The following is a 13,968-nucleotide window of genomic DNA, read 5'->3' as shown; positions in this document are numbered from 1 at the left end:
GGTGTCAACAACCTGAAAGCATGGATCCATCCTGCCTTGTATCAACGGTTCAGGCTGCTGGTGGTGGTGTAATGGTGTAGGGGATATTTTCTTGGTACACTTTGGGCTCATTATTACCAATTGAGCATCGAGTCAACACCACAGCCTACCTAAGTATTGTTGCTGACTATGTCCATCCCTTTATGACCACAGTGTACTCATCTTCTGATGGCTACTTCCAGCAGGATAACACGCCATGTCATGAAAACTATCAGTTTAACTTCTGCTGCAGAGGAATTGTTCCTTTATATTTCAGCTTGAACTGTATTTAGTTCTGTTACTGTGTTGAACCCTCACATGATGCAATTCACGTATCTAACACCAACATCACACGATCAACCTATAAAGAGGGATGAAACCCCAAACGGATAACCAACACACTCCAGCTCATTATCCAAACTGTCACTCATATTAACCAGTTAGTAGCATTGCCTTTGTGGATCTGAGGTTAAAATATGCAAGGTAAGGCGCCCGCTGAATAATAAATGTCCAGGTTGTTCGTCTTCATTAGTCCAAACACAGAAGCGAGCGTGTCTTGCTCTTTTAAGTGCTCTCTGTATGTGTGGATCCGTGTGTCTGGATGAAGACACCTTCTCATTTCTACCTCTCCGAGCTGCGCATATTCTGACATTTATTCCCTTCACGTAGTGCTGCCAGAATCGTCAGGTTCCCTTGAAGTCTTTCTGGAGAGAAAAAAAATGTTTCTCTGATGTATTGACCAAAGCTGAGAGTATTAGCATTCACACAATCTGTGTAGTGTATTAGGATCTGGCTTGTGTTTGTTTGTTTGTTTGTTTATGATTATTGATTAACGTTCTTATACAAGAATATTATTATTTACATTGAGATGATTGGTCAGTTTAGACAATGTCAATATTTAGAGGTTGCACTTTATAGATCAGGAAACTCTCTCTTATGCTTTGTGCAAGTGTAAACTTCTCAATTTGGTGAGAAATGTGTGGGTTTTCATTGAAATCTCTGTGATTACACACTTTTGATTGCACAAGCACAGGTTTTGCAAGATTTTGTGGGCCTTTTTAAACTCCCACTTGCAGATTTCTAACCTTAAAATCTTTATATATTAAAAATGACTATGTTTCCCATGAAAATATTTTATTTTCTTAAAATAGCTTATATAACTCTAATGGCCCGTTTCCACTGAGTGATACGGTACGGTACAGATCGGTACGCTTTTATTGCTGTCAAAAGGTACCAAAAAGCAAACCGTACTGTACCACTTTTTGGGTACTCTTTCCAAAGGGTACCTAGCACAATAAAAGGGGACCAAAAGGTGGAGATAGACACACAGCTGAATGCTATTGGTTTACAGAAAAGCATCACTAGCGCGCACAAAAGCCAGGAGAATGAAAACAAAGGGAGCAGCATTTTTAAATACACAGCCAAGACATTAAACAGTAATATTATATACATTTGAAGTCAGAATTATTACCCCCAGCGCACTTTAATGTCACTTTAAGCTGCATAGAAGTGTCTTGAAAAATATCTAGTCAAATATTATTTACTGTCATCATGGCAAAGATAAAATAAATCAGTTATTAGAAATGAGTTATTAAAACTTTTATGTTTAGAAATGTGTTGAAAAAATCTTAACAGTCATATTATAGCAAAAATATCTTCACAAATCATGTTTCATTTAATCAAACATACAGATTTGTATTGTTTTTTTTTTTTCTTCTCCTTTTACAACAATGAATTCTGCACATAATTATACACTCTGTACTCTCTTCTCATAAACACATATAGACAGGGCTCGAAATTTAGTTGGTAGCACCGGTGCTTCCAACTTCAAAAATTTAGGAGCACCAGAAAGGAGCACCCACCAAATATGAATGAGCACCACTGCAAGTTGTATGTTAATAGATTTATTGTTATTGAAAACAACATCAATCAGGAATAACAAAAAACAGAAACAACTAACTAAGTCTGTGATGACTTATTAATATTAGTGCAATAATTCCTAAATGAATGTCTAATAATTATAAAATATTAACGATGACGTTGATGTCAATAAGACTAACCATGAATAACATTTATCCTTATCATGCTGGCTTGAATTAGCTTGAATGTGAGTTATCAGCTATAAGTCCTACTGTTACTTTAATAAAAAAATTAATTTATGGTTTGCATCAAACAAAATTAAGCATTGCAGTAAGAAATTTTTTTGCACTATTGTTTTTATATGTAATTTAATAAATAATATTTCTGCTACAAAACTTAAATGTAAGACTAGAATAAATCATTCTATTCAATGCTGAAAGCTGCAAAGCAGTCATCAGTAACTAAATAGACAAATAATATACATCTCAAGAAAGAAAGGACAAAAGAAAGGAAGTCTCACTTTTACCCCTCTTTAAAGGTTTTGGTTTCAGTTTGTGTCATTTTTTAATGTTCAGTCTGGTTATGCGCTGATTTTCATTTTTCTGTGTTTGTGGAAAAAAGCAGGCGAGTCAGCCGGCCCAATATATGAGCAGAGCAGAGCAGGATTCTCGCAATGTGCACCGGTACAGTACCGTTCTTTGTTATGATCCGCAGTTTCAGTTTAAACTCAGTAAAGGCGAGCTTCTTTGGCAATGATGTGCGGGCATTTGCACTGAACACGCTGTGAATGCAACGCATCGAGATTCGGGCACCTTCTCCAAAAACACTCGATTGATTTCGGCTGACGGATCAACATTGAACACATGATAACGATGGTTTGTTCTGTAGACGAAAAAAAAAAAAATAGCTTGAAGGGGCTAATAATTCTGACCTTAAAATGGCTTTTAAAAAAATTAAAAACTGCTTTTATTCTAGCCGAAATAAAACAAATAAGACTTTCTCCAGAAGAAAAAATATTATCAGACATACTGTGAAAATTTCCTTGCTCTGTTAAACATGATTTGCAAAATATTTAAAATAAAAATCAAAAATCAAAGGGGGAGTAATAATTCTGACTTCAACTGTATATATATATATTTTTTTTTTTACCAGAACTGTTGTCTTTTGGTTACAAGTACATGTGAAATTGGCTCTTTTTCTGTAAAACATTCCAAAAGAATAAAAGGTCCATCAAAAAACAAACGGACCATCAAAATAAAGTGTTACCAAATAAAAGTTTTCATTTCATATTACTGTCTAGAGCAACAAATAAAGATATTAAAAAGATAGATCATGCAATGGTTATGTAAACTAATAGGATCATTATATTACAAAACTGTCTGAAATTAATTTCCTTAATAGCAAGTACTTCATTTAAAGCAATAACCCTTTTTTATTGCTGTTAGTGCAAATGAACCTTCTCAAATGAGTCTCTTTCAGATTAGCATGACACTTGTCCTAACACCAGGCTCTCAAAGCTCAAGCGTTCGCATAAACACTTCTGCTTCTTTCTAAAACCCTCTCAGGTAGACTTCATGAGCAAAGCGTCTTATCCCAGAGCGGATGGAAATGGATTAAACTGGATTAGAGTTCCTCGCTCTCACGCCACGAGGTGTGTGCGACAGCACTTGGCCCATTTGACACAAGAACCTCTTTTCTGCCAAGCAGGGATTTAATAGGCTGTTTAGGTGTATAATGCACTGGGCCAGCTGACAACACACTGAGGTTATATATAAGAGCAGTGAAGAGGACACAGGCTTAAGAGCTCTGATTAATAGACTGCTGACATTTTTGGAGCGGTACTTTTAAAATGTACCAGGTTGTTCTCTTTCTGTTTTGATCGCTTTTGGGATGAAGTGGAAAGTAAATGTAGTTTATTAATGATGTCATTGCACCTCAAGTGCATTATGTTTGAGATTTTAGTTTAGTGCTACTGTTGTGTTTTTCAGGTTTAATTATGGCATCAGGACGATTAGGTCAATAACAGAGGCAAGGGCCCTTAAAAATATGTGGACATTTATGATGCACTTAAAGATGACTGAATCTCATGGTACTTAAATACCTTAGTGACCTTGAAAGACTTGGTGCAAAAAGTCCAGGTTGAGCTGCTGAACATTAAAATGGTTGAATGGCTGATTTAAATGGAATAAAGTTTAGAAAAAGTATAACCAAACATACAATAATGATCATTTTGCTTAAAAAAGCTGCAGTAATACTGATTAACAACAGTTTTATTTTATAAATGTGATTAAAGGAGATTTTACAGTGCTCAGAGAACATAGAATATAGTGGACAGAAAAATATAAAATACGGTCACCAGCCACTTTATTAGGTACACCTTACTAGTACCTGGTTGGACCCCCTTTAACCTTAAGAACTGCTTTAATACTTTGTGTCATAGATTTAACAAGGTACTGGAAATATTCCTCTAAGATTTTGGTCCATATTGACATGATAGCATCACACAGTTGCTGCAGATTTGTCAGCTGCACGTCCATGATGTGAATCTTCCATTCCACCAGATCATTGGATTTAGATCTGGTGACTGTGGAGGGCATTTGAGTACAGTGAACTCATTGTCATGTTTCAGAAACCAGTCTGTGATGATTCGTGCTTTTTGACATGGCCTGTCATTCTGCTGGAAGTAGCCATCAGAAGATGGGTACACTGTAGTCATAAAGGGTGGATATAGTCAGCAATGATACTCAGGTAGGCTGTGGCGTTGATACGATGCTCGGTTGGTACTAATTGACCCAAAGTGTGCCAAAAAAATATCCCCCACACTATTACAAAACTACCACCAGCCTGAACCTTCATGTTGTTGATGCCAAATTCTGACCCTCCCATCTGAATGTTGCAGCAGAAATCAAGACTCATCAGACCAGGCAACTTTTTTCCAATCTTCTATTGTCCAATTTTGGTGAACCTGTGTGAATTGTAGCCTCAGTTTCCTGCTCTTAGCTGACAGCTCACTGGATATTTTTTCTTATTCAGATCGTTCTTTGTAAACCCTAGAGATGGTTTTGCGTGAAAATCCTAGTAGATCAGCAGTTTCTGAAATACTCAGACCAGCCCGTCTGGCAACAACAACCATGCCATGTTCAGTCACTTAAGTCAGTGGTTCTCAAACTGGGGGTCGCAGAATAATTTCAAGGGGTCGCGAGAGTGATTTTAAAAATTGTGTAATTTTCAGTGATTATAATAAATATTTTTCAGTATTACAAGTGAAAGCTAATATTTTCAGATTTTTTAAAGATATCACTGATGAATTCATAAAGTATTTAGGACACATTCAGGCAGAATGCATCTTTGCACTTGAAGCGCAGCGCTCAGGAACAGTTTTAGAATCAGAATCAGTTTTATTGCCAAGTGTGCTTCACACACACAAGGAATTTGTTTTGGCTACAGAAGCTTCCAGTGTACATAAAGTGACAAGTGACAACAAAATAAATCTGAAAAAATAAAATAATAATAATAAAAAATGATGAACATTAAACAGATGCGGTTAGTCAAGAAACCTGGATGTTGAGTTGTATGTACAGATTGTTATAAATATACAGGTTATAAGGTTATATGCTGTGTACAAGTTATATGCTGTGTACAAGTGCGAATGTAGAAGGTATTGCATTGTATATTGATATATGGTGCTGTGTACAAGTGCGTATGAGAAAGTATTGCACATATTTATTGCACAGAAGGGGAATATTTAACTGTTCATAAGGTAGATCGCCTGAGGAAAGAAACTTTTCAGTTTAAAACTGTTGTCATGTCAACTTGCTGCAGTAAACAAAGCCGGCAACGCTTGTCCCGCCTTTACGCTCTTCTTATTGGCCCACTGCGCTACACTGAATCATTCAGTCAACGCCTTCTGCCTTCAGATGACAGGAGCTACAACCGCGAAAATGTAACGTGCTGAAGATGAGAGAATGAAACAACACTGACAGATTTAGTTTTAGAAACCAGCTAAAGCTACAAATAATGGCACATCTGATTAGTGCTCATGTGGTGAATGTTAATCCACCATCTTCACTTTTCCAAGAGTGGATAAAAGACTTCCATTGGCTTCAAGTCCGCTATGAAAATAACTAAAGCATTCATTGTAAAGTCTGTGGGACGGAACTTTCAGGTAACAGTTTGCCACATCTACACATTTTAAGCACGAGAGGTTGTTTAAACCTTCATTTAATCGCTAGACGCTGTCAGCCGTGCTAGTGGCAGCGGTATGTAAAATTCATGTCAAGCAGTGCGTGCAGGGCCGGTGAGCGGTTCGTCCGTGTATCTTTTGGTCACTCAATTATGCTTTAAAAATGTGTTTTCTTGTGATAACGGGATTTCATTGAGACATATTTTCCTCACGCATGCATATACATATTTTTTTGCTTGTTAGTTTTGATTAGTGTTGATATCAAATGCAATAAATCTGTTTATAAAACTTAAAATAAGTTATTTTTATTGTTTGGATATGTTTTGGTAGTGGGGGTCGTGAGTTCTTGGCGATCTTACATTGGGGGTCGCTGGCTTAAAAGTTTGAGAACCACTGACTTAAGTCACCTTTCTTCCCCATTCTGATGCTCGGTTTGAACTGCAACAGATCATCTTGACCATGTCTACATGCCTAAATGCATTGAGTTGCTGCCATGTGATTGGCTGATTAGAAATTTGCGTTAACGAGCTGTTGGACAGGTGTGCCTAATAAAGTGGCAGATGAGTGTAGTTTATAATTTCTGTGCATTGTTGACTGTTTTATTTGCCTTTAAAAAGCCTTTTAAAAGCCTTTTTTAGGTTACAGAAACCATAAACACAATAAGAGTACCGTCTTGTTTTTTGTTCATAAAAAGCAGGTAGCAACTGATGTGCTAGCTTTTGAAGTTGAATATGGCCTGAGGATAAAAATGCCTAGATGTTTTAGTGCATAGAGATCTGTAGCGTCTGCCTGAGGGAAGAAGTGTGAACAGTTCATGGTCTGAGTGAGAGAGGTCTTGATTGGTGTTAGACAAGTCCTGAAGGTTAAACATCCAACATTAGGCACATTCAAATTAAGACTGAAAATACATCTGTTTAGCTGTGTCTTTAATGAATGAGCACTGGGCCACATCCGACAGATCGCACTATTGTGCTTTTCTCTTCTTTTTCATTATTTTATAACCTATTTTAACACATTTTTATATGTTTTTTTTATCCTTTTTAATATTTGTTTTTATTTTCTTATACTTGTCTTTTTTATTCCTGTTTATGTAAAGCACTTTGAATTGCCTCTGTGTATGAAATGTGCTATATAAAAAAACTAGCCTTGCCTAAACATGCGCACATCAAATACCCTTATACATTCCTTTTATATTATTAATTCATTCATTTTCTTTTCGGCTTAGTCCATATACATCCATACACACTCATTCACACACTACACTACGGACAATTTAGTTTTCCCAGTTCACCCACAGCATATGTCTTTGAACTGGGGGAAACCAGAGCACTCGAAGGAAACCCACGCGAACACGAGAAGAACATGCAAGGGTTTCCTCCGGGTGCTCAGGTTTCCCCCACAGTCCAAAGACATGCGCTATAGATTAATTGAATAAACTATGGGTGTTTCCCAGTACTGGGTTGCAGCTGGAAGGGCATCCTCTGTGTAAAACATATGCTGAATAGGTTGGTGGTCCATTCCACTGTGGTGACCCCTGATGAATAAAGGGACTAAGCCGAAGGCAAATAAATGAATGAATGTAATAATGTGCGCATGTAGTAAAGCTGCTTTGGAATGACAATGGTGAAAAGCGCTGTACAAATAAATTTGAATTGAATGGGTGATGATATAAGGTTTTCTCGAGAGTTGCAAAGGTGATGCTATTCATTTGCTTAGATGTTTCTATGTGGTTGCTAGGGCGGATGATTGGTAGCCCAGATCAAAGGGCAGCTAGTTACAGTATGACTCATATCTGCAGTTTAATTTAGGTCTGTAGGTTTGTTTTACAGGCTGCCAGGTGAAGGCTAGAAAAGTAACCACTTTAAAAGAACTAGCACTCCTGTTCTCACCTAAAGGTGCAATAGACGATCGTCTTGTTATGCTAGTTGGAAGTGACTTCACATACTGATCTTTAATGAAGTGGTCAAAATTCATTCATTCATTTTCTTTTCAGCTTAGTCCCTTTATTAATCTGGGGTCGCCACAGCTGAATGAACCGCCAACTTATTCAGCACATGTTTTACGCAGCGGATGCCCTTCCAGCTGCAACCCATAACTGGGAAACATCCATACACACCCATTCACACTTATGCACTAAGGACAGGTCAGCCTACCCAATTCACCTGTGCCATGTCTTTGGACTTGTGGGGGAAGCCAGAGAGCCCGGAGGAAACCCATGCGAACATGGGGAGAACATGCAAACTCCTCACAGGAATGCCAACTGACACAGCCGAGGCTCAAACCAGCGACCTTCTTGCTGTGAGATTGTTGCAAAATGTATTTATGTGAAGTGTATTTGTAAACTAATTTTGAGAGGATCACGTGCCTATGATTGACCACAGCCGGTCCCGCATTAGCTATCATATGGTTTACCAATCAGATGAATCCAAACGCACATAAATAACAAAGATATTCTTACTTTAGTCATCTTCGCCTCGAAGAATCTCCCCTCCACCGCTACTCCCCATCTTTTCTAGATTAATCCAGGACAGGGAAACATAGTGGTTAGAAGATCGCTGATTCGAGTCCCGGCTGGGCCAGTTGGTGTTTCTGTGTGGAGTTTGCATGTTCTCCCGGTGCTCACGTGGGTTTCCCCCGGATGCTCCGGTTTCCTCCCACAGTTCAAAGACATGCAGTATAAGTGAATTGAATCAACCAAATCAGCACAGTTTATTAGTGTTTTTAGTACAGGGCATTCACCGTATAAACACATGCTGTATAGTTGGTGGTTCATTCTGCTATGGCAACCCTTAATAATTAAGGAATAGGCCGAACAAACGATTTCGGTTGAGCTCTCAAGACCTACGTGAGCTCAAACACCCCTCTCTCCCGATGAAATGGGAGGAGGCCCCGGGCTTGAGGATCTTATGAGCTCAGGGCTCTCTCCCGGGACAGCATGCCAAACACACTTTATTATCAATATTCAGTGTGAACTCTTGAAATATATTTTAATATCCTGTGGAAGGTGTGGGTCCAATCAAACCATTCAGTCCGAACATTACAATAGGATGTCTTACCTGCCTTTGCACACCCTGTTGGGATTATGGAGTTCAGAAAGTAATGTATTGTAATGTGTATTTATTTAGCGCATTTATCAAGTATGGGCATACACCCAAAGTACTTTAAAATCATGAGGGGGGTCTCTCCACACCACCACCAGTGTGCAGCATCCACTTGGATGATGTGACGGCAGCCACAGGACAACGGCGCCAGTGCGCTCACCACACAACAGCTATTGGTGTAGTAAAGAGACAGTGATAGAGCCAATTCAATCAGGCCATGATTGGTAAGGGCCAATGGAGGGTATTTTGCCAGGACACCGGGGATACACCCCTACTCTTTACGAGAAGTGGATTTTTAATGACCACAGAAAGTCAAGACCTCGATTTAACGTATCATCCGAAAGACGGCGCCCATTGACAGTATAACGTCCCCTTCACTACACTGGGGCATTAGGCCTCACACAGACTGCAGATTGAGCGCCTCCTGCTGGCCTCACTAACACCACTTCTAACAGCAACCTAGTTTTCCCCATGTGATCTCCCATCCAGGTATTGACCAGGCTCAGCCTTGCTTAGCTTCAGTGAGTAACCAGTCTTGAGCTGCAGGGTGATATGACTGTGGCACTCATCAACATCCTACATTTTTTAATTGTGATAGTGTAATTACGAACTGTACTATAAAGTTTTCACTCTGGATAATATTAAATTATGTATTTGTAAGTTGTGATGTTGTCTTGTGTTCATGCGTTCTGGATTTGCAGGGTGGGCTTTCAGTGCTATCAGGCTAACTTTATCACATTCTAAGATCTCCTGTTGCACTTTTAATTTCATGATTTAGGTATAATTGACTCCCATCTGTGGTATAAATGACGCACAAACACAATTTATCATTATACGTCACCGTAACGTGTCTCACACCGGTGATCATCCAAACATCCAGATAGTTTTGGAGGCTGACTCAGAACTACTGTACCCATGCACCGCTCCGCTTGTCTGTAGTCCGGTCATTCTCTCCCAATTAGAGCTTTGTGTCTGGCCCCTCACTGCGGAGAGGAACCCTGCCGAGTGCGCGCTGTTATGACAACTGACTCAGTGGCGTCTAATTAGCCCCATCTCTTTCTCTCGCTCTCTTTCCGCATCCCTCCATTTCCCTCCCTCACACACACATGTTCCCTTTCGGGGAGCAGAGAGGTCAGCAGACAGACGAAAGCTCCTGCGAGAGACAGCTGAGATGTTTGTGAGGCTAGCAAGAGAGAGAGAGAAGCAGCAAATAAAAAAGTCTGAAGTTCAAAAATGTAAGTTAGTGGATGCCGAGCAGACAGAATAAGAAACACGGCAGGTTTGGACAGGAAAGGAGGGGCTGTGTGAAAGTAAACAACCTTCACGACCCGCTTACAGCTCAAGACATGGACCCGCTTCTCCTCAGATTGAAAAGAACCCGAGAAATCAGGAGGGATTCTGCGGATCTGCCTGCCATCAGAGAACATCCGTTGGCTTAGAGTCGACATGCCTGAACAGCGCATTTGCATTCTCCATGTGATCAAAGCTGAACGCCACACGGGTTTGCGGAGCTCATGTCAGACCTTTCCTTTACCCCTCCTCGCTTTCCGCTTCCACCTTCTTCCCCTTTTTCCTGAAGTGTCATGGTAATTGCCAAGACACGCATCTTCACCTTTCTAGAGTGGAAAGACGCGGTGCCTGTGCTAAACATTAGCAGGTCAAGTGTTTATAGCGAAGACAAGACGAAGATTGGTGGAGCTGCGGTAATTAAATCAATTACATCACCGACTAACTGTACTGTACATCCACTTCTTTGAATGGGAAAATGATCCAATTCTTGTCATCAATTCAAAGAGTGCAGGGTTGAACTTAGGGCACCCAGACTTGAGTTGCTTAGAAACAAGAACTTTTCTTTCTTTTTCTTTTTTAGAAACGTGCTCCCCATCATTATGGAAATTAAAATAAAAAACACTAACAAACTAAAAGAAGATTGTAATTGTCTTATGATGGAAGTTTCACTGAGGTTGCATGCCTTCTCAAAGCGCACAATTAAAACAACAACTTCATTAGTAGGGCAGCATGGTGGCGCTGTGAGTAGCGCTCTCGCCTCACAGCAAAAAGGTCGCTGGTTTGAGCATCTGCTGGGTCAGTTGGCATTTCTATGTGCAGTTTGCATGTTCTCCCCGTGTTCGAGTGGGTTTCCTCCGGGTGCTCTGGTTACCCCCACAAGGCCAAAGACATGTGCTATAGGTGAATTGGGTAAGTAAATGGGTGTGTATGGTGTTTCCCAGTGATGGGTTGCAGCTGGAAGGGCATCCGCTGCTTAAAACATTTGCTGGATGAGTTGGTGGTTCATTCCGCTCTGGCGACCCCAGATTAATAAAGGGACTAAGCCGAAAAAAAAAAAATGAATGAATGGACTTTATTAGTACTGTAAATGACACAAGATGTTGTCTTGTTTACTGAAAAATCATATATCATATACTCACTTGATGTTGATTTGTGGTTTTGAACTGAAATCTGAATAATGCTGTTTATGAAAGTGTTAAAGTCTGTTTGAAATGAACATTTATAAGTGAAGTTTATTTGTAAACTAATTTCGAGAGGATCACATGCTCATGATTGATCACGTGCTCAATTTATGATTCACAAATCAGACGATTCCTAAGTCACTGTATACTAAGTTCCATATCACAGCCATCTTCCTTATTAAAGAATCCCCCCTTCCACCCCTACTACTCCTCCTTTTCTAGATGGGTGGCACGGTGGCCCAGTGGTTAGCACTGTTGCCTCACAGCAAGAACGTCACTGGTTATAGTCCTTACCAAGCCAGCTGATGTGTCTGTGCGGAGTTTACACGTTCTCCCCATGCTCACGTGGGTTTCCCCGGGCCCCCCGGTTTCCGCCCACCATACAAAAACACACAACTTCAGTAAATTGACTAAACCAAATAGGCATTATAGACGTGCTCCTAGTAAGTTGCAGTATCTTAAGAGCAATCACTATTTGTTCATTAGCTACTACAGCAGGGGAGTTTTTGAGATCTACCTGAGCTCAAACTCCCCTCTCGCCCTGCAACATGAGGGAGCCCTGTGCTCAAGGATCTTATGATACCCGGGACAGCATGCCAAACATGCTTATAATCAATCACCAGCTAAGTGTGATTATTTTGATAGTCCATGTTCATGCATTCATTAATTTTCTTTCGGCTTATGACTGGTTTATACTTCTGCATCGAGCGCTCTGCGTGACCCATGGCACCTGCCTTGCACATAGTCGTGCGTTTATACTTCTGCTAGCTGTTTGTGTAGCTCTGCAATAACACCTCCAAAACGCTAGCTGGCAGTAGGTTTTTATGTTCCTCTGTGTTGTGTTTCTGTGTTACGAGTGTTTTGTTTTATCTAAACTCTACAAGTAGCTAAAACTTGCTCATTCAAAGGTAGGAAGGTAAACACAAAACAAAAGTTTCCATTTGGAGCTCCTACATGGGACTCAACACTTGTAAACACTTGCTCCATTAGGCTTGCGGCTCTTAGCACAGCCCACACTCGTCACCGCTACCAACCCGACGAATCACAGAGCTTGTGCTATGCATCGTTGGGACATGTACTTACATTTTTGAGAAGCGTCAGCCACGGCGAGGGGTATGTGACCATGCGAAGGCTGTGCCAGACCATGCGCATGCTCTTGATGCAGAAGTATAAATCAGCCTTTAGTCCCTTATTTATCAAACGACCAGACTGCGTTTGGAGTGACATCAGTTTGCCACTTCGTCCACAATATTCTTAGCCACGCCCCTCTCATCTTTAGTTTGCTACAAGAGAATGATGCGTAAAAAAAAAACTTTACACAAAACTCGATGTCCATTTTGAACCAGAAGAAAGTTAGTTTTCACACACTTCTGACTCGTAAACTGATGTTGTGCATACAGTACAACAGTTGTGTTTCCTGGACAGCTCATATGTGTGTAGCTCCCCTTTAAAGTGTATGTGTAACTTTAGACCGGCTCTTCTGTGAATATTTGACCCCACAGACGATCACACTCGTGTCCGACTGCAGCCGCTGGAGGGAGACCCGCACTCCGACTACATTAACGCCAACTATATAGATGTGAGTATCACATGTTTGCTTCTAACATGACAATGTTGATTTTTGAGCTGAAGATAATGGTGAACATGTATTTTTGTGCAGAGGCCAGCTCTTATAAATAATAATAGTTAATATTTATGTTAATATATATATATATATATATATATATATATATATATATATATATATATATATATATATATATATATATATATATATTTTTTTTTTTTTTTTTTTTTTTTTTTTTTTTTTTTCTGGAGAAAGTCTTAATTGTTTTATTTCGGCTAGAATAAAAGCAGTTTTTAATTTTTTTTGAATCCATTTTAAGGTCAAAATTGTTAACCCCTTAAGCTATATATTTTTTTCAATAGTCTACTGAACAAACCATCGTAATACAATAACTTGCCTACTTACCCTAAACTGTCTAGTTAATCTTATTAACCTAGTTAAGCCTTTAAATGTCACATTAAACTCACACATTAAAATTAAAAAAAAAATCTAGTAAAATATTATTTACTGTCATCATTGCAAAGATAAAAGAAATTAGTTATTAGAAATGAGTTATTAAAACTATTATGTTTAGAAATGTGTTGAAAAAAACTTCTTTCCGTTAAACAGAAATTATGGAAAAAATAACAACAACTGTATATATATATATATATATTTTTTTTTTTTTTTTTTTTGATAGTAATGTTTTAATTTATTTAGTTAGTTAGTTTTATGGGGTAAATTGACGTAAATTAAATATATATATATATATATATATATATATATATA

At 39.1% G+C, this 13,968-nt stretch overlaps 1 protein-coding gene across 1 annotated transcript in view; it reads left to right on the top strand.

Annotated features, from left to right (window-relative positions):
* The window catches only part of ptprt (protein tyrosine phosphatase receptor type T), a 535,469-nt gene that overhangs the window by 465,119 nt on the left and 56,382 nt on the right, over positions 1 to 13,968 (top strand). Inside the window, exon 23 of the mRNA XM_056460746.1 lies at positions 13,136 to 13,212. Coding sequence (XP_056316721.1) covers positions 13,136 to 13,212 — 77 coding nt within the window. The remainder of the gene's footprint in view (positions 1 to 13,135; positions 13,213 to 13,968) is intronic.

This window comes from Danio aesculapii, chromosome 6, assembly GCF_903798145.1.
Source record: "Danio aesculapii chromosome 6, fDanAes4.1, whole genome shotgun sequence".
In the NCBI taxonomy this organism is placed as follows: domain Eukaryota; kingdom Metazoa; phylum Chordata; class Actinopteri; order Cypriniformes; family Danionidae; genus Danio; species Danio aesculapii.
This window is presented reverse-complemented; position numbering and strand designations above follow the sequence as displayed.